At 33.7% G+C, this 20,704-nt stretch overlaps 1 protein-coding gene across 24 annotated transcripts in view; it reads left to right on the forward strand.

The window, feature by feature from the left end:
• Nucleotides 1–20,704, forward strand: part of DST (dystonin) — a 492,147-nt gene that overhangs the window by 443,299 nt on the left and 28,144 nt on the right. For all 24 annotated transcript variants that reach the window (XM_030802620.1, XM_030802603.1, XM_030802607.1 and 21 more), the window contains 12 exons: nucleotides 618–740; nucleotides 863–964; nucleotides 3,299–3,400; nucleotides 5,675–5,848; nucleotides 6,134–6,289; nucleotides 9,315–9,512; nucleotides 9,857–9,985; nucleotides 12,720–12,890; nucleotides 13,830–13,985; nucleotides 14,487–14,693; nucleotides 17,305–17,424; nucleotides 19,625–19,794. In XM_030802620.1, coding sequence (XP_030658480.1) covers nucleotides 618–740; nucleotides 863–964; nucleotides 3,299–3,400; nucleotides 5,675–5,848; nucleotides 6,134–6,289; nucleotides 9,315–9,512; nucleotides 9,857–9,985; nucleotides 12,720–12,890; nucleotides 13,830–13,985; nucleotides 14,487–14,693; nucleotides 17,305–17,424; nucleotides 19,625–19,794 — 1,808 coding nt within the window. The remainder of the gene's footprint in view (nucleotides 1–617; nucleotides 741–862; nucleotides 965–3,298; nucleotides 3,401–5,674; nucleotides 5,849–6,133; nucleotides 6,290–9,314; nucleotides 9,513–9,856; nucleotides 9,986–12,719; nucleotides 12,891–13,829; nucleotides 13,986–14,486; nucleotides 14,694–17,304; nucleotides 17,425–19,624; nucleotides 19,795–20,704) is intronic.

Below are 20,704 nucleotides of genomic sequence, written 5' to 3' on the forward strand. Positions count from 1 at the left end.
TTAAATGTATATTGGTTTGGAAACCAAAATGTCTTTCTAAGCCTTACAGTATTGTTGATATTTTAAAAAATAATTTGTTTTGATATTTGTTAAGGTATTTCTTATTTATCATTTCTTAAATATTATCTTTATAATAAACATTTGGCATTTGTTACTAAAAGGGTGCTGTTTTTCTTTTAAAATATTTCTTGTTGAAAAAATTTATTGCAGAAACTTAGAAAACAGAAAGAAATAAAAATGATCAGAATGCCACCTTCTAGAAATAACTACCATTGATATTGTTGTGTACTTTTTAAAGTTTATTATTATTATTATACTTTAGGTTTTAGGGTACATGTGCACAATGTGCAGGTTTGTTACATATGTATCCATGTGCCATGTTGATTTCCTGCACCCATTAACTCGTCATTTAGCATTAGGTATATCTCCTAATGCTGTCCCTCCCCCCTCCCCCAACCCCACAACAGTCCCCGGAGTGTGATGTTCCCCTTCCTGTGTCCATGAGTTCTCATTGTTCAATTCCCACCTATGAGTGAGAACATGCGGTGTTTGGATACTTTTTAAAGTTTTGATGTGGTTTTGCTTAAAATTCTAAGGCTGTCATTTTCTTATTCTAGGCCATAAGGGAAGAAATAGATGGACTACAGGAGGAGCTGGATATAGTTATTAACCTGGGTTCTGAACTCATTGCGGCATGTGGGGAGCCTGATAAACCCATTGTCAAGAAGAGTATAGATGAGGTACAACTGGCTTACTTATCAGAATGGCTTTTAAAAAGTTTTTAGTTAACTAATATATTTTGTTAACAGTAGTTGAAAATTTAAAATATGGCACTGAAAGAATTCTAACATACATCTTGTAGTTAAATTCAGCATGGGATTCTCTAAATAAAGCTTGGAGAGACCGGATTGACAAACTTGAGGAGGCAATGCAGGCTGCCGTTCAGTACCAGGATGGACTGCAGGTAAGGGGATTACAGTGTATGTGCTGGTCTTAGCTGGAAAGAGGAATCATACTAACTGGTGCCTACATATTGGCACCACCTCAAGATCTGCCAGTGCATATGCAATTGTGGGCAAATTATTCCTGCAGTTGCCTATGTATCTCAGTTCATGTTTTGTCCTTTAGAAGATATTTCTGACCTTTCAGATATATGTAGATTTATATACACATCTAAACACATTTCTGTATACACATTCAGTGAAATTTACTTTGAAAAGAAATATTTTGATTTTTTTTAAGTGAAAGCAAATGTTCCCACACAGTATTTTTTATAAATGGCTCAGCACCAGACAGTGAAATGGAACTAAATCTGAATTCTGTTCTGAGTGGAATAAGATGAAAGGAGTAAACACTATCTAAAAATATCACCAAGTTTAACTAAAGTCAGAAGTAAAGAAATTTGATTTGAAGCCAGTGTTCTGTATGTACAAAAATAGATTTCTATTAGGTCATAATCTGGTGTGTAAAAAGTGTTATCTTCTTTTCCATGTATATAATTTCTTTAGTTGTTTTTCACTTAAGGGTTTTCATTCAGTTCATTAACCATTTATAAGTTTTTTATATTAAAAATTATCTTGTCAGTTGAGGCCAACTTGGGTATGTTTCTCTCCCTACCTCCCTTAACCTTGCTCCATTTCCTAACAGGCTGGCAGGAGTTTAATCTTTCATCCTTCTTACCATATGGAAAAAGCTTAAGTATTTCCATAACATTAAGTGAATATTATTTTTAAAGCCCAGATGAGAACATCTTTTCCTTTTTCATTATGCCATTCCATTTCTATATTTGTAAAAATAAATGTCACAGCTAGGCTTTATGCCAGCTGAGAAGTTTTTTGAACTTTGGAAATATATGAAAAATTTTACTACAAATAACACTTTATTATAATTCTCCCTCCCTCTTCTTTTTTTTTTTCTTTTGTAACCTAAGTGATAATTTACTCCATTAGGTATCAATGACAAGTAACTAATTCGGGCTCCAGCCTGTGAGGCTAGGTCATTGTTAAATCATTGAGTTGTGATCTCTTCCATGGCTAGAGGTGGCAATGCCACCACATGCAACCATTTAGGAGGTCACACGCAAGCCACCATGGCTTGTATAGTCTCTTTATCACTACCAGAAAAGTAAGGCCCGTCATAAGTCCTGTTGATCATGTATTAGTAGCATCACCTGTGCTAGCAAAGGGCCGACTGATTTATTAAGTAGCTACAGCACAGCTAGCTGTAGCTAGATGTCAAAGCTCTGGATGCTAATTTTCAAGATTTGATTGTAAAGTAAAATATGTTTTATTTCCCAGGTTGCTGCTTAAGTACTTAGTCAGGGTTGGCTAATGATAACTTAAAAATCCAAGATTTATCGCCCTACTATATGGTTTGTAAACTTCATTAAAGTGCAAAATATCCCAGTGCTTTGGGAGGCTGAGGTGGGAGGATCACTTGAGGCCAGGAGTGCAAGACCAGCCTGGGAAACATAGCAAGATCCTGTTAAAACAAGAGCTGAAGTACCCCATCTACAATTTTTTTTGTTTTTTTATTAGCCAGCCGTGGTGGCATGTGCCTATAGTCTGAGCTACTTGGAAGGCTGAGGTAGGAGGATTGCTTGAGCCCAGGAGTTTGAGGTTACAGTGAGCTATTTGATTGTGCCACTGCACTCCAGCTTGGGTGACAGAGTAATGGCAAAATGATTTTATTTTGTATTCAGTACCTAAAAAAAAATGTGACTTGAGCCTTTTCAGACTATTTTTATTACCTAAATAAATAAGAAAAACAGGAGAGTCTGAAACCTGTTATAATTCAGAATAATGATCTTAATGCTAATAATTTATATGTCCAGGATCTTAATGCTAATCTAAATAATATTTAAGGGTTTGAGTCAAATATTTTGCTTAAGTTCTAAACAGCAATTTCTTGCTTATTTGAATGAACAAATAGATTTGAATCTTTTTCTTTCAGTATATTTATACAAGCTGCCTTTGAAGCACATGTAATGAAGAATTTCATGTGATTAGATTCTATAAATGTTTTCAAATGATTTTTTTAGAAGTTCATAATATTTCAAGAATCTATTGAATAAACAATTTCTTTTGCAAACTTGTATGTATCTATTTCATATTTGGGACAACTATTTTGGTATATTACTGCTTTTACTAATTTAGGTGAACCATGTTAATTTTTTATAAAACAGTCTAATTCCATAATATCTTTTAGATTTATGATTGTATTTTTCTGTAGTACTCGAAATACTGTAGCAATTTCAAATGTACTGTTGTAACAACACATGGACTAATGTGTCTTTCAGGCGGTATTTGACTGGGTAGATATTGCAGGTGGTAAATTAGCTTCAATGTCTCCAATCGGAACAGATCTCGAAACTGTCAAGCAGCAGATTGAAGAGCTAAAGGTATGTGTGGGGGGCTAATTTATCGAAGACTCCCTTGCAATTTTGAGTTCATGATTCATGTAATTTTTTACATAAATTTATTTTACCTAATGTAAGTATGACAGCTTAATTATAAAGCTAGTTTAATGTACATAGTGCTTTCACATACTAAGCAATATATAAGTGTTCTTTAAATAAAGGAAAGAAAATGCTATTAATAGTTTTCTTTTTATAGTAAATTAATAACTGTCCATATAGAAAAATCAGAAAATACAAATAAAAAGGAGAAAAACAAATTATTTGAAGTCACCCAAAATGTTATGTACCTAGAGATTACCTTTCTTAGATTTGATTTATAGCCTTTCTGATATCTTCATGTTAGGAACATGGGGTGTGTGTGTAGGTAGAGAGAGAAAGATGTATTTAGATAATACTGTAAGGATTTTTATAACTTGTTTAACTTGTTTATTCAGTATTATATTGTTGTCACTACACTAGTATGTTGTCAATACACTACACCATCATTTTTCTGTTCCTGAGACATATTTTTAATTTTAATTTTTAATTTTCGTGGGTACATAGTAGGGGTATATATCTATGGGTTACATGACATATTTTGATACAGGCATGTAATATATAATAACTACATCAGGGAAAATGGAGGTACCCCTCACCTCAAGCATTTATCCTTTGTGTTGCAAATAATCCAATTATACTCTTTTAGTTATTTTTAATTGTACAAAAATTATTTTTGACTATAGTGACCTTGGTGTGCTAGCAAATACAAGGTCTTATTCATTCTTTCTATTTTTTTATACCCATTAACCCAGCGTTTTTATTTTCTTTAGAATGTTCTGAGTAATTCATTTAGTCTAACAGGTTAAAAACACATCAGTGATATAAGAATGTTTCCCAAAATGTTTGTTTTGTAAATGTGTGTTGTTTTCCATAGCTGTTCTCTGTAATTTTTGCTTTTGTAATTCTTGGTCTGCAGATGTGAAAATGACTGAACTGTTTCCTCTTTGAATTCCTCTATACCAATAATGATTTATCAAAATGGGATCAGCTATTTCCTTCCCAATTTTAACTCTCCATATGCAGAGACATCACACCATTTGCAATGAACTTTGCTAGATTTTATGTGAAAATATTACCTGGCTTTAAAATTGTAGCATTTTCATATCTAAGTGTGACATAGAATATTTCATTTAGAAACAAATTTTCTTTTTGAGAATTTTATCCTTATCACTAAATTGAGATTTTTTTTAACTTTAATTTGCTCATGTGGCAAACATATGATATACTTTATATACAATTATGGGTGTGAATAATTTATTTTGGATACTTGCATATAGCTCAGTGGTTTTTATATAGCAGCCTGGTTAGAAGTGCTCACTCTGAAATCAGGTTATCTGAGTTTAGGTCCAAGTTCATCCACTTAGGGCATATGGCCTCAGTGGTCTTACTGGTCTTACTAACTGGTTTTACTCCTATGTCTTTAGCTTACATTAAGCATAAAATTATTTCACCAATAAGTTGGTTGAAAGTAACTTGAACATACCAAGGGCTTAATATACCTTTGTTATTATTTTCAAATTATTATTCATGTATTTTTTGAACAAAGTTAAGGGACTGCTAGCCATGAATTTTGTACTATTACATATTAAAATAAATATTTTATGAAAGGACAGTTACCTATTACAAGCAACTGTTTGCTAACCTGTTGGTTGGCAAAGCCAAGATGATTAACTATGTCAGTGACTTAGAAAGTAGAAGGAGAGAGAATAACATTCTGTGTGAGCAGTGGGTGAGGCATAGGAATATTAATGAACACAGCACAGCTACAGAAAACATAAAAGTATCAGGGGATACAAGATGTGTGTATGTTTCAGAGCAGGAAATACTAATTTGAGTTTCTTAAGACTTTTTTGGCTTTCATATGTGTCAACATACATTTCATTTTCTTTTCTATAATTTTAAAACTCATTTTTCAAATGCATATATTGGAATAAGTTCAGCCTTGAAATTTATTTTTTATTGTAGAGAATAAAATGAAATGTCAAAATTATAAATAGAAACATCTATCCATCCAAAAATATTGAATAAAGAGAAAATATTTTCCTTATTTTTTTGCCTATAATTCTTCCATTGGTAAGCCTCATGTGAGATTTTTACTTTGCGTCACCTCCCCTCAGTAAGTAGTGTGAATTAGAATAATGATATAACCAATGGATTTCTTTGTTTGGAGGTAGTGATTTTTAACAGTATTTTCTTTGTATATCTCTTTTAAAATAGCAATTTAAGTCTGAGGCCTATCAACAGCAGATAGAAATGGAAAGACTGAACCATCAAGCAGAGCTTTTGCTAAAGAAAGTAACAGAAGAGAGTGACAAACACACTGTTCAAGACCCATTAATGGAACTGAAATTGATATGGGATAGCCTGGAGGAGAGAATCATCAACAGACAGGTAAATACCAAGACTTTTCTTAAGAAATTATAAATTTTCAATTTCAGATATTAATGTGAAATAATTATTAAAGATAAATTAGAATTATTTCTGCTTCTCATATATTCTTTTTTAACCACGAGGAGCATCAAACTTAAAACATAGAAGGATATGATGATTAGGCTTTATTGGATATGTTTATGGACTTAACACAGCATGAAACAATTATTTTTTGCCCTTGTTTTATAGACATGTCATTCATTATATCAAATTTATAAATGGATTTTCTTTCCACTTTTTCTGTAGCATAAACTGGAGGGTGCTCTATTAGCGTTGGGTCAGTTCCAACATGCCCTGGATGAGCTCCTGACATGGCTGACACACACTGAGGGCTTGCTAAGTGAGCAGAAACCTGTTGGAGGAGACCCTAAAGCCATTGAAATTGAACTTGCCAAGCATCATGTATGTAGCTGTTAATGCATGTTATGTTTCTTCTCTGTCCATTTCTAGTGTCATCAGATTTCTCAGATGTGTTTCTTCTTTATGTGTGTTTCAAGTTTATGATTTTGACACAAGTTCATATTTGACATTTATAACTAGAGGTTAACTACTTAAAACATTATAGTCAAAATATTTTTATTTAAAGATTATGGTCAAAATATTTTTCTCATTCAAGGCAATTATTATCAAACAAAACAAGGATGAGCAATTTGTACTAAAGTTTTATTAGAGCTGCATGGCAAACACTAAAGATTTAAATCCTTAATTATACCTGTCATTGTGATAATGTCACCTATTTTTTATAGTTTTTAGGGATAGCCTAAAAAATCATAGGCTGAAAATGTCCTACTGCAGGCTTTATGTATGTTTTCACTCTGGTCATCCATATTTCCATGTCTCTTTCATTTGCAGCTTGTTTGTCATTTCTGACATATTTTTATCTGTCTGTACATCTCTTCTTATGTTGGGGCTTATCCCTTTGTCTCCGTGTCACTCTTGTCTTTGACTGGATTTTTGTATCTTACTCCTTTTCTTTCTGAATTTTTAACAATATTTATTACATTTTAAAAAGTTGTTGTACTTGATTTAAAGCTAGTACTTGATTTAAAGCTAGTAAGTTGAAAAAATTTTGTCTTAAGAGATATATGCAAAGCAATCTTATATTGTTGTCACCTTTGTGACACTTCTTAATAGATCATTTCCTATCCCTTCAGTCACTAGACTTAATGGATAAAAGATTATGCACAGTAGAGTTTATCCTGGCATTCAACAATCTTTCATAGACTTTGACATTCACGTTAATAGTGGTATCTTCGGAGTCCTAAATCCTAAACTAAAATAAATTTTCCTTAATTATCAAATAGGAAATGTTTGGTTATTTTACATATTGATTCACATTTTTTAAAAAGGTAGGTTTTTAGCACTTTATGCTGTACAGTTTTTGACTATTCTTGCTTTTGTTCTCCTTCTTTCATACTTCCCCACAGTAATTGTTTCCTAGTTTAAAATTTTATTTTTCTCTTACCTTGTCTATCTACATTGATAGTCATTGCCCAGCCACATTTGATTAAACAATTTGGATTTATTTTGCATACTTAATGTTGAAATAGAAGCTTGTTTCATTATTTAATGTCTACATTATACATTTGCTTAGAGCCCTAACGACTGGTGAGACCAACTGCCTAGCAACAAAATATGTTTATTCTCATGGTGTGAGTTTATAGCTGCATTTACATTTTTATAAACCTATCGATTGTCTTAAAGGTAACATACATCAGGATAGGAACTTTGTATGATATGGTAGAGGTGGAAAAATGAGGCACCCTGATCCAGTTATTTTGGTGGGGGATAGGTAAAGACCTCTTACTTCTGTTTGTCTAATTTTAAGTACTTTGAAATGGCTCCTTTTCTCTTTTCTCTTTTCTTTCCATTCCTCAAAGATCAAAATTAGAGGACATAAAATTCCCAGCAGAATTGCGGGAGGAAAGGACAAATGTTTCCATTCCTTTCCTGCTTTCTTCTCCTACTCCTAAGCTCTGAATTTGTAGCAGGACTCGGACCATTCAGAAGAATGAATTTTATAGAATTCTCTTTTATATTTTGGCCATGAAAACATTTAACCTTTTGATTTTGAGAGTGATCCTACTCTTAACATACCAAAGTGAATGCTTTCTATAAAGATAACTTCTTACTCAGTTGCTTTTGTTGCCTTTGAAAAACACTCCCTAACCAGATGCCTCAGAAGATGAGTGAAAACAGTCAGAGAAACAGTGATATCAGAGGGTTACTGATCTGCACTGAAAATCCTCCCTGGTCTGAATTTCCTTCCAGATGTGTGGTGTGTTACATAGGATGGGAGATGATGTTCTTTTTCTTTACTGTTGCCAGCCCTGAGTCAATGAGTACAGAGTAGGATCAGCTTTTACCAACATTAGAGGGAGGTTTCTTCTGCTTTCCAAAAATGTAAGCATAGCTTCCTTGAAAGGAAACTATTAATATTACTAAGGCTGTACTCATTCAGTGAAAGAAATTGATTTTTTTAAACCTTAGGGTTGCTTTCTGCACTTACCCCATTTTAGTGAATTTAAGCATTATTAACCTATTCATATATTTCCACTGTATAAAAGGAAGGCATTGTTTGCTGGGTTCTGTAGTAAGCATTTCATTATATATGTTTTCTACTTGAAGAACAACTGAATTTTGGAATTCTGGGTTTAAGTATCTCTGATACAGAGTGTTAGTTTTAGGGCCTTCCAATATTTCAACTTAGCAGTCAATTCCAGGACCCCTCGTATGAGAGAAGATAAAGGAATATTCTGGAATTTTTTTTTCTCTTTCAGAATGCTGATTGTAAAATATGGTACTGTATACCTTAGACGTGATAATTTTATATTTGAAAATGAATATATAGGAGTAAAATATATATTTTGGTTGCTTGACATGAGAATTAAACTAAAATTAGCTTGAACCAAGTGAGAAATTTTAGAACCTTTTAATTATAATCTCTAGATATTTAGTGTCATCAATTGCAAGGTCATTCCAGTGGGAATAACTAGCAAAGTGTTCTCACACAGTCATTTCAGGGGACATTGATAGAATAAAGGTATATCCAGGAAGGTTGCAAATTTAGGGGAAAGGAAGTTCATCATTTAAAAACTTAATATTAGCCAGCCTGGGCAACAGAGTGAGCCCACATCTGTATAAAAAAATAAAACAAAATCAGCCAACCATGGCAGTGTGTGCCTGTAGTCCCAGCTACTTGAGAGGCTGAGATGGGATGATTGCTTGAGCCCAGGTGTTGGGGTTGCAGTGAGCTCTAATAGAACCACTGTACTGCAGCCTGGGCGACAGAGTAAGACCCCATCTCTTTTAAAAAAAATTAAAATTCTACACATATAATGTTTTTGTTTCAGTATGTTTCATAACCAGAAAGGAAAACAATTGCATTAAAGATGATATTAATGTGGTGTTATCTTAATATTTTCAGGTGCTCCAAAATGATGTATTAGCCCACCAGTCCACAGTGGAAGCCGTTAATAAGGCAGGAAATGATCTAATTGAATCAAGTGCAGGAGAAGAAGCAAGCAACCTTCAGAACAAGCTAGAGGTTTTAAATCAACGCTGGCAAAATGTTTTGGAAAAAACAGAACAAAGGAAGCAGCAGCTGGATGGTGCCTTGCGCCAGGTGAGTAAGAGAATAAATTCTGAAAGTTTCTATAGCATTCAAGACCAAAATAGCATGGAATTCTTTTATTAGTTCACAGACTCTTGTTTAATTTTTATACCTTAAGGAGAGGAGTAAAAATAAGTGAAATAACAGAACAGCAGAAGAGAACACAGCTTTCTAGTTCTTAGCGTAATACTCTTATCTACTAGAGCTCTCCTGATGAAGAAAGGCAAATCTAATGGTACCTGGCTGTTCTTAAGAATGCATAGAGAGGCTTAGCAGGCAGGGATTGTTTGAAGCTTATTTCCTGCTTGAAACTGACAGTGTTTATGGCCCCAACTTAAAACTCCCTATTACTTCAGGCCAAAGGGTTCCATGGTGAAATTGAGGATTTGCAGCAGTGGCTGAATGACACAGAGCGTCATCTGTTGGCATCTAAACCGCTAGGAGGTTTACCGGAAACAGCCAAGGAGCAGCTTAATGTCCATATGGTAAGCAAAGTATTTCCTACAGCTTTAGCCTCAGAATAACAAACCGACCATTTTATATGGGCCCTGGCAATACATAAATCATGGGAGAAGGCTTTAAAGGATATAGTTTATGGCAGAAATCACTGTGTATACATGCTAGAAACACACCATTTATTGATTAAAATTTTAAAGTTGGAACCCATTCTTTATTTCAAAGGTTAGTGTGTCAGTATGTTTTAGAATTCTAGACACTTTTTAGACACAAATCTTCCCCCACAAAATAAGCTTGTATGGGTAGTAATATAACATAGTGTAAATTATTAAATTATTGTGGCTTGAAGTGTAAAGAAAAACCTCCAAAATAATCAGAATGACTTAAAATTATTGTTATAAGCATGATTGTCTCATATGGTTTCATAGAAGTTTGGCAAATATACTCTTGTTCTGTTAAAAAAAAAAAAAAAAACTTCCTTGTTTGTTTTAATGGTGATAGAGCTTTATCTTCAACTTCATATTACACCAAGTACAGACACAAAGAGGAGGCTTCTGTTTAACTGTCCAGTCTGGAGTGTTGTACCTGTGAGCTGTTCCTACCTAGATCATGTGACACAGTTGGCTCCTAAGAAAGATGAGGAAAAAAATGATGAGACTTCAAATGTGGGCTTTCTTTCATAGAAATGGGGACTGACAAATTAAATTTAGGCTACTTTGGATTTATTGACATTTTAAATTCATATTCCATTATAATTCAGCACTAGAAGTTCTGAGAGGAAACAGTGTTTCATATTTTGAAAGAGTCCCCTAATTTTTTACATTTGTGAATTTACATCAGAAATTTTAAAAAATATTCAAATACTGATGATTATTATCTTGGGAGATAAAAGTAGAAGTACTTAGAAATTTGGCAAAAGAAATAGATCAGTGTACATCAATATCTACACTCTTTAATAGAGGTATAATGTAAGATCTTAATAAAACTGCTCTTATTTGGAAATAATTTCGAATTTGGTGATTTGAAGAGGACGTAACCATCATGTAGATGTTGTAAAGAAATAAAACAGATTATGACAGTAGGTAGCATCATATTTATTTCACAATCACCATCAGTAGTTTAAGTAAGTCCTACTAATCCGGTGTAGAATTTTCTAGAAATCTTTATGGTGTACTTACTGTTTTAGAAAGTTATGTGTGTGGTTTTGTTGTTGTCGTTACTGGTTTTTAGTGCCACAGGAGACCTATTTGTTTCACTGGAAAAGTAATAGACTAAATTTGTAAGTGCCTATCTTCCTTTTTTAAAAAAAACCTGAGAGACTTCCAGATAGCTCCCTACTTTCCTGGAAGGTACTTGCACAGCTTTGACAGTGTCCATTAATTGTAAGTTTAATGAACTCATGAACAGATAGATGCTTGGGATTAGTTTCTAATAATATAAATATTTTTAAAATGTTAATTTAGAAGAATATAAGAACTTGAAAGTGAAGAACTTACCTTTAGAATAGTTTACTTTTAGAAAAATATTCCATTTCAGTGAACTGAGTTTGGGCGGAGTATTTAAAATGCATCTTTTGTAACCCTATATAATAAATTATAGAAATCTGTTTAAATAAGTTTAAATTTGTGATTTAAAGCATTCTAAAGAGTTGTTGATATTTGTAATATCATTTCAATAAAGTTCTTTTGATTTTGTTGTGCTAGAAATGAAGAAAAGTACAAAACTTACAATATTAGTTTCCTGAGTTTTTAGCTATATCTAAAAGTTTTGCTTTAGGATTTAAAGGTTTTAGTAGATGAGATTGTAAATATATTTAGATAGGGCTTTTTTTAAAGCTTAAGAAATAAATTTTTGAGGTGATGAAAATGTTCTGGAGTTAGTGGTGATTACAAAACCTTGTGAATATAATTTTAAAAACACTGAATTGTATACTTATAATAGTGAATTTTGTATTATATGAGTTGTATCACAAGTTTTAAAATGTATAAAGTTGAAAATGTGAGACATAAAATATATAATCTTTCAGTGAGAGCTATGATTTAACCCACATTATAGTTGAATAAATAAAATAGAACTGGTCTTAGTTTTTTAAATAAGAAGTAACTGTTGTTGGTCTTAAAGTTTGAATTTGTTTAAGCAATATTTTATGTCCTGTATAGAAGATACATACAACATTCTAGTTACAAGCTTTAGAAATATTCTAAATGAGAATAATATTCATAGTACCACAAGTTTGATTCTTATAATTCCAGAGTCTGAATAATCAACTTGAATATATTACTGTGCTGGTTATTTACTTTCTATCCATTGCATGTTTTCTGAGTGCAGAATTAAATCGTACCAATGAAATACTACATTCATTGTATCATAGTACAAGGAGGGCTCTACGAGAGCCTCTCATTTTACAGAGGCAGGAATTGAGGCTCAGAGAGGTGAAATTACTTGCCCAAACTCACAGAACTAATTAGTTACTGTACAGTGAAAGCTTTCTTGACAGCATTTAAACTATTGCTTCAAATCTTAGCATGCCAGAATGGGCTGATAATGATAACACCATTTTTTAGATTTCCCAGTAGACAGGTTATGACTGTAGGTTTAGTTGTTGTTTCAATGTAGGGAAAAGTATAAATGTGTCAGGGTTGCTCTGAGAGAGCAAACACAGATGAATATATGATGAGGAGCTTGGGACTGATGACCTAGAAAAATAGAACTCTTAAATTTTACTTTCTTAAAGTGATATAACTTGAGGGTATCTCAATTTAGGAAGTCTGTGCTGCCTTTGAAGCTAAAGAAGAAACATATAAGAGTCTGATGCAGAAAGGCCAGCAGATGCTTGCAAGATGCCCAAAATCTGCAGAGACAAATATTGACCAAGACATAAATAACTTGAAAGAAAAATGGGAATCGGTGGAAACCAAACTCAATGAAAGGAAAGTATGTGCTTTGATTAATATAATAGAATCAGTGTTTTAGTTGTTTCATGTCTTGGACTTTGCCTTATTTCTGAGTAGAGCTATCAGGAGTAGAACTTTCAATGATTTATGTTTAAACATTTTTTGTATATATTTGGAGATTTCATGGGGTAGTTGAAAATAATATTCTATTTTAACATGAGAACAGATTTAAAGGGGTGGGATATATTCAAAAATAGAGAAATATATAGATTGAATGTTACTTAGTTATATTTTTAAATGTTAAGAACTACTCAAATTCTGGGTCATTAAATAATTAATTCTATTTTAATCTAATTAAACAAAAGACTGTATATATATGGGGGAGGGAGAGAGGGAAAAGCAAGAGAGTGAGATGATTGTGTATATTCTTTTAAGTACTTACATTTAAAAATTCATGAGAATGGATTAAAACGTATATTAAATTATGAATATGTTTTTGTTACTTTTTTAAAACCACAAAAATGACAATCTAAGAAATCTCAATATTGCTATTTAATGCATGAAAAAAACAATAGGCTAGAAATACAAGATTATATGCCATCACTGATGGAGCATAAAGTATGTATTTCATAATATTTTGAGTCCCCAAATTAATTGTATGAATGTCAACTTTTCTTTTCACAGATTAAATTTAGTAATTGTGTTCTTTGGTTAATTTCCAAAAAACATGCTTTAGTATATATTAATTTTTTTTTTTTTTTAGTTACAGTGAGATGCTGCTTACTAGGCTTAAAGGGTTTTGGTTTGCCAGTATTTTAGTAAGGCCCATTACATTTATAAGATATTTAGTTAATATATTAATAGATATGCATAAATAAAGTGGGGATAGGAAAGGAATCTGCCAGAGAATGTTTAAACTGAAACAAACAAAATAACCAAGGCCCTTAAACATCACATACTAAACAATCTGTCCTTGCAGACTAAACTGGAAGAGGCTCTCAACTTGGCAATGGAGTTCCACAATTCTCTCCAAGACTTCATCAACTGGCTTACTCAGGCTGAACAGACCCTGAATGTAGCTTCTCGGCCAAGTCTTATCTTGGACACAGTCTTATTTCAAATTGATGAACACAAGGTATGTAGTGAGTCAAATAGATAGGATTCTCCTTTCAGACACCAGGCTTTTTTTTTTTTTTTTTGAGACTGAGTCTCACTCCTCTGTCGTCCAGGACTGTAGTGGTGTGATCTTGGCTCACTACAACCTCTGCCTCCCGGTTCAAGCGATTCTTGTGCCTCAGCCTCCCCACAGGTAGCTGGGATTATAGGCGCCCACCAGCATGCCTGGCTAATTTTTGTATTTTTAGTAGAGATGGAGTTTCACCATGTTTGCCAGGCTAGTCTTGAACTCCTGACCTCAAGTGATCCGCCCGCCTCAGCCTCCAAAAGTGCTGATCAGAGGCGTGAGCCACTGCACCCGGCTGACAGCAGGCCTTTTTAAAGTCAAAAGCATGCATTTGGTATTTTGAAAGCTTTCGTTTGTCCTTTAAAACAATTTCAGGTTTATGACACCAGAAGCATTTTTAAGATTGATCTGATTTTCATTTGTTTCTACTTATGTCCTTTTTTTCTGGGAAAGGTTTTTGCCAATGAAGTAAATTCTCATCGCGAGCAGATAATAGAGCTGGACAAAACTGGAACCCACCTAAAATATTTTAGTCAGAAACAAGATGTTGTTCTAATCAAGAATCTACTTATCAGTGTACAAAGTCGATGGGAAAAAGTGGTTCAGCGGCTGGTAGAGAGAGGAAGATCTTTGGATGATGCGAGGAAGAGAGCCAAGCAGGTAATAACCCTTTAGAAAAAGTCTCTGAACTTGTCAATGAATCACTTCTAGCTGTTGAAATATATGGTATGGATGTACTTTTATCACAGGCTGTATTAGGCCTAACAATCATGGCATGGTGCCATGGTGGTTCTTTCCTAAAAGGGCTGTGGCCTCAGTTTGGATGCTGACATCACTTTTTGACCTGGCAGCAATTTCAGCCCCTGGGGACTAATCTTAAGAAGACTGATTATAGCTTGCCTTCATAGACAGGCTGTTATCATCGAGGCCCAGAAAGAAGCTCAGAATTTTTTTTTTATTGGGTTTGTTTTCTTTTTCTTTTGTCCTTTTGACCTCCATTCTCATAATCAGAGTGAGACATCATACTTCATTGTATTGCTACCTTTTGTTTAGTTCCTAAGCCAGACTTTCTTCACAAGCTATCAGTGCTGAGAGCCAGACATGGAGCCCTCCCAACAGCTTTCTGAAGGGGCAGATTCTCTGTCTGAGTTGGTCGACACTCCCCACCTCTTTGAACGCTTGTTGACAGACCTTCATTTCTTCTCTAATATTTTGAGCAGATAATAGAGCTCCATCTCACTTTGAAATTAATTTTTTTGAATCTTTTGGGGCCACTTTAAAATTTTAATCTAGAGAATTTCACAAATTTCACGGAGAACTCTCCTTACTCCCTTTACCTGTTATTAACATTCCATTCTAGACTAAACACAAACAGGTAAAGTTATGCGTCTCTGTGTGTCTTTGTACTCCATGGAAGAGAGAGATGTACCTATCTTGCTTGACAAATGTATATATTTTTAAATCTTTGATTTTTACTAGAAATTTAGTGTAATACTGTAGGAGGATTTTACAGTTACTTTTTGCTTCAGTCAGCTACAATTTTCTAGCCTTAGTGTTGTACCCCATTGTTTGGGGAGTTAGGCTCAGTTGGGTGATGCAAAAAGATGTCATGGCAGTCAAGTGTTTCAATGTTTAATGCTAACAGTACAAATGTTTAAAGGCTTTAGAAATGACAAATTGCATTGTTATAGCATTACACACCATAGACCCCATTTTGAATGGGAGGCGTGAAATGTTCAGTGTTACAAATGAGTCACTGGGATAGACTCAGTCTCTAATGTTTCTTTAAGACAGTATTAATTCTCAGCCTGACAGTTTTCTCTCCACATTATGTGGTGCAATAGCATGTGTAGCGCCGGCATTTCTTGAGTTATGAACATCAGTTTATAAATGTTTCTTGGATATCAGTAGCCAGTTGCTCATCTTTTTCCTCCTTTCTCGATTTAATCAATTTTATTTTCTCATTTTATCTAATTAACTTTATAAATATTTGCTGCTGTTTTTAGTGCAAATGTGTAGCATTTCCTCTATTTATATGGCTTAAAAATAGTTTTGAAAGCAGAACCAGCCTCAGAACTTGTGCATTTGTATCATTGACCTTACCATCCAACTGTTATAGCTGGTATTATTTGGAGTCAAACTACCTGACACCTTGACTAGCTGTTTCTACTGTTTATTTCTTCTTATTCTAGTATCTCAGTTTTTGGCTCAGATATTGATCATACCTCTCTGACTTTCACAATTCATGTATCTATTCTAGTTTCCATTTTTCCATGTTTAAATTGATTAAAGTTGTGAGAGGGATATGAAGGTTTGTAATGAGATGATCTCCAGAGAGCCCTTACAGTTTTGTGAGTCTGTGTCCTTAATCTGCTCTTATTGTTAAATATCTTGTTGTTATTTCATTATTCATGTGCTTTGGTATACAATAGATTTAATTTTGATTACTAAATTTTTTGTTAGGTATCTGTTCACTTAAGCTTATTGTGACAAATAATTTATAACCAGTTTCACAATTGTATCAGAAAATAGTACCTGCTCGTTCTTTATGACAAACAGAAAAGAAACTGTGCTCAAAATCAAATAGATATAGTACCAGAATGTTTGCAAGGTTATGGATGCCAAAGAGAATATAACATTTTGTTAGAACCCAAATATTGTGGCTGCTCAGTCATATAAAACCCATATGTGAGGCATAGGCATTGGTTTGAGGATTTTGATAGCAACAATAATGATGTTGACCTATCTTTGCATTAAATAGGAATGCAATGGCCTCTTGTTTTTGCTACTTTAAAAAATCAATTTACAAGCTTTATACTTACCCCTCCCCATTTTTGTTCCTTTTTCTTAACATAGGGATTAAATTCCCTAGAAGTAAACCCAGATCTGTCAACAGACAGCAGTAAACAACAGCAACAACAAAAATACAAAACATTTTCTGAGAGTTTATGTTAATTATTGAACAAGAAGAAAGTATTAGGAAGAAGTTCTTTCTGGAGCTTCGTAACTTTTTTCTAGGCTCTTTTAGAGCTGATATGTTGAATAAATTAAAACAAAGTGACAGTGGAGCACAGCCACAAATGCTAAGCATTATCAAGACTTTTTTTGTAATTTGCTGATGAAAGCATTACTTTTTTCTTCTTCAGTGGAAATTTTGAAATAATAATTTTCAGCATTTTCATTACTATTAATCTCTGTCTTAAAACTGTACTAGATCTCAAGTATAATATGCTTGAAAAGTTTTCAGACAAAGGTGTGAATTTCTTTCCAGTTCCATGAAGCTTGGAGTAAACTTATGGAGTGGCTAGAAGAGTCAGAAAAGTCTTTGGATTCTGAACTGGAAATCGCAAATGATCCAGACAAAATAAAAACACAACTTGCACAACATAAGGTGGGTCTGTAATTAGGATGAGCATATTGTCTCATTATATAGTTCAAGATCACTTTAAAATCCTTACTTCATCACGTGTTTATTCATCACTAAAGAAAAAATAATAGGTCCAATGTGAACCTATATTAAATTTAAAAGCGATTGCTCTTCCTGTTGGTCATGTTGCAATATCTTTACTCTTCAGTGACCATTTCACTAATGATTCCCAGGTTAATTGTTAAAAAGAAAAACATACAAAATAAAAATGGAAGTCCTCTACAATCTAAAACATATAAAGGATTTGTAGTGGTTTTTGGCATTTCAGTTTTTCCTGATAGCTGTCTTTTCCTGTACTTTCTTTGACAGACAAAATAGCACCTTGACGGTAATTCTGTAGTAAAAATTAATAGATATTTTGCGATACAGATTCTTTTAAACAATAGAATGAAAGAAATTGGTTGCCTGTACCTAAATTGTAAATTAATATTTTATTGTGTTTGTGCATATATAAAATTCCACCCAACCTCAAAGGTACCCAAAGACATGTTTATATAGATTAGAAAAGCATGTAGAAACATTGTTTTTTAAATATTTTCTACCTTTTCTATGCCTATCATATTTTATATCTTCCACATGACATTCAAAGAGCATTCCCTCCCACCCTTCCCAGCTCTTTTGAATTTGGATTTTTATGTAATTCTATTTATAAAGTGACCCCACCAGCCATCAGGATGAGGATGTGAGTAAAAGGAGAGTGATTCTCGCAAAGGGTTTTACAATTTTAGGCATGTACATATAAATTATCTCTTGAAACATAATTTTAAAAGGCTGGAAAAATTGGGGTGATATAAAATTTGTCATCATCAGGAGGAAATCCTGGCCATCATCTTCACACAGGTTGGCTGCTTCCATCAGTGGGTCTAACCTTAGGAGGTCATGATTAGAAGGATGGGAGGAAACATATTGAGCATCTGTTCCCTGGCCAGATGAGGGCTAATGAATGGCTTGCTCTGCTGGCACCCTTTGCCTGTGAGCTGCCACATTCAATATTGGGAGCACAGTGACAGTGAACAGCACCTTCCTTCCTTCCCCTCTGATGGCGAAATGAGAGCTTCCTTCTCAAAACGGAATGCTTTATTTGAACTTGAACGTGGATGTTGTATCGTGTAGTCTTATGAAAGTATATTACATATTAAAGTTAGAGAGTCCTATAAATATCTACCTTTTTAGAGTCTCTATTTGGCAACAGTGACCTGTATTCAACCATAATATTTTTTGTATATCTGCTTTGTGAAGAAAATCTCTGTCAATACCATGATTCTATAACACTGGCATTCTGTTTAGAATAATATGAAAACAAAGTTTATGGATAACTGTAGAAATAATGTGATTGTAATTGTGTTGTCTATTACTTAGAAATTTCCAGATGTAGTTGCCTATTACCCATGACAAATTAAATAATTTAGTCATATTAAAACATTTTAAAGTATGTAGCTTTTAAAGGCAGTAAAAACTTCTTAGGTAATTATAACCTTGAGATTGTTTTAGAAAAGTGTACATTTGCATAGTATTTTACTATCTAGGGTAATTTTAGATTTGCTACAAGGATTGAGAATCACTGTATTAATGTTTCCATTATATTTTGTGAGTTTGTAGGCTTCCCATTAAGTTGACCTTTCTTTGTTCTCATTCCTGCTATTGTATATTCAGTAGCAGTTATTCTTTCTACTCTTCCTATTGAATATTTATAAACATCTACTAGGTGTAAGATGATAATGAGAGGCCTACAAAGACAACGTCCCTGCTCTATAAAAGCTTACGATTGAGTTATGTAGAAAGACCATACAGATGCTCCTCAACTTACGATGGGTTTTTATCCCATAACCCTCTGTAAGTTGAAAATATGGTAAATTAAAAAATGCATTTAATACACCTAACATTAGCTTACAATAGGACAAGATCATCTAACACAAAACCTGTTTCTATAATAAAGTATTGAATATCTTAGGTACTTTATTGAATAGGTGACTGAAGTATGGTTTCTACTGAATCCCTATGGCTTTCGTACCATGGTAAAGTCAAAAAATCCCAAGTCAAGTCATTATAAGTCAGGAAGCATCTATAATTCATCTCCATTTGTTAGGGATGCCTCTGTTAATGCCTCTTACCTATTTATTAGTCCCAAGAAGAAATTCACATTCTTTTCTTGTTAAATATTCAGGAGTTTCAAAAATCACTGGGAGCCAAGCATGCTGTCTATGACACCACCAACAGGACTGGACGTTCTCTCAAGGAGAAAACCTCCCTGGCTGATGACAACCTGAAACTGGATGACATGCTGAGTGAACTCAGAGACAAATGGGATACCATATGTGGAAAATCTGTGGAAAGGTAAAATGTTCTTTAAGATAGTTTGGTTACTCTGTAGACCTCTTTCAAATACAGTAATGGTGCTTTGCGGGGACATTTCAGGAACCTTAAATGTTTCCTTTGCCTGAGGAACTTCTGCTTGTCCGAAGTATCCCACACACATAGCACTTGCATTGAGAAGGCTTTGCTATTCATTATTTTTAACTACTCATTACAATAAGAAGTGATATCATTGTCCAAGCTTCTGCCATCTCAGACTTGACTACACCCACTGCTTCTGACTCGTCTTCCCATGTCCACTTTTATCACTTCTTTGACTTAATTTCTACATAACTACTGGATAGTCTTTTAAAAATGTAAATGGAATCTTGTCATTCCCCTCCTCCATATTTGGTGACTTGCTACTGGGCATGCATTGAAACACAGGCTTCTTAATGTGACATGCAAGGTACCACTGATCTGGCCCCAGCATTTCTTTCCAACTCCATCTACCCCTTTCTGATCTCCCTCTTTCTCATTACATTTCCACGAAAACCCAAGACATATTTCAAAAATTTTAAGTATTTAATTGGGTACAATAGTAGTAGAGTTCAAATATATTGTACATGTTTCCAAATTTTCCCGTTGATCCTTAATCTTAATGATTTTTGTCAGTATCAAGATTAAATAGATTATATTCAGTTCTAGGGAACTCACAGTAAGTTTTTGTCACATTAGTTTTGAAAAAATCTTAAATTCCTCAGCCACAAAATGTTACATACCTTTTCCAGTGTTATTTGCATGGTTTTATTTACAAGATTTTTTGAAAAGACAAAAAAATAAAGTCCTGACAAACGGATCAATGAATGCTAGGGGTTTGAAGATGGGGGAAGGGCGTGTCTATAAAGAGACAGCACAAGGAAGATTTTTGGGATGGTTGAACTATTCTGGA

This window comes from Nomascus leucogenys, chromosome 22a, assembly GCF_006542625.1.
Source record: "Nomascus leucogenys isolate Asia chromosome 22a, Asia_NLE_v1, whole genome shotgun sequence".
Lineage (NCBI taxonomy): Eukaryota > Metazoa > Chordata > Mammalia > Primates > Hylobatidae > Nomascus > Nomascus leucogenys.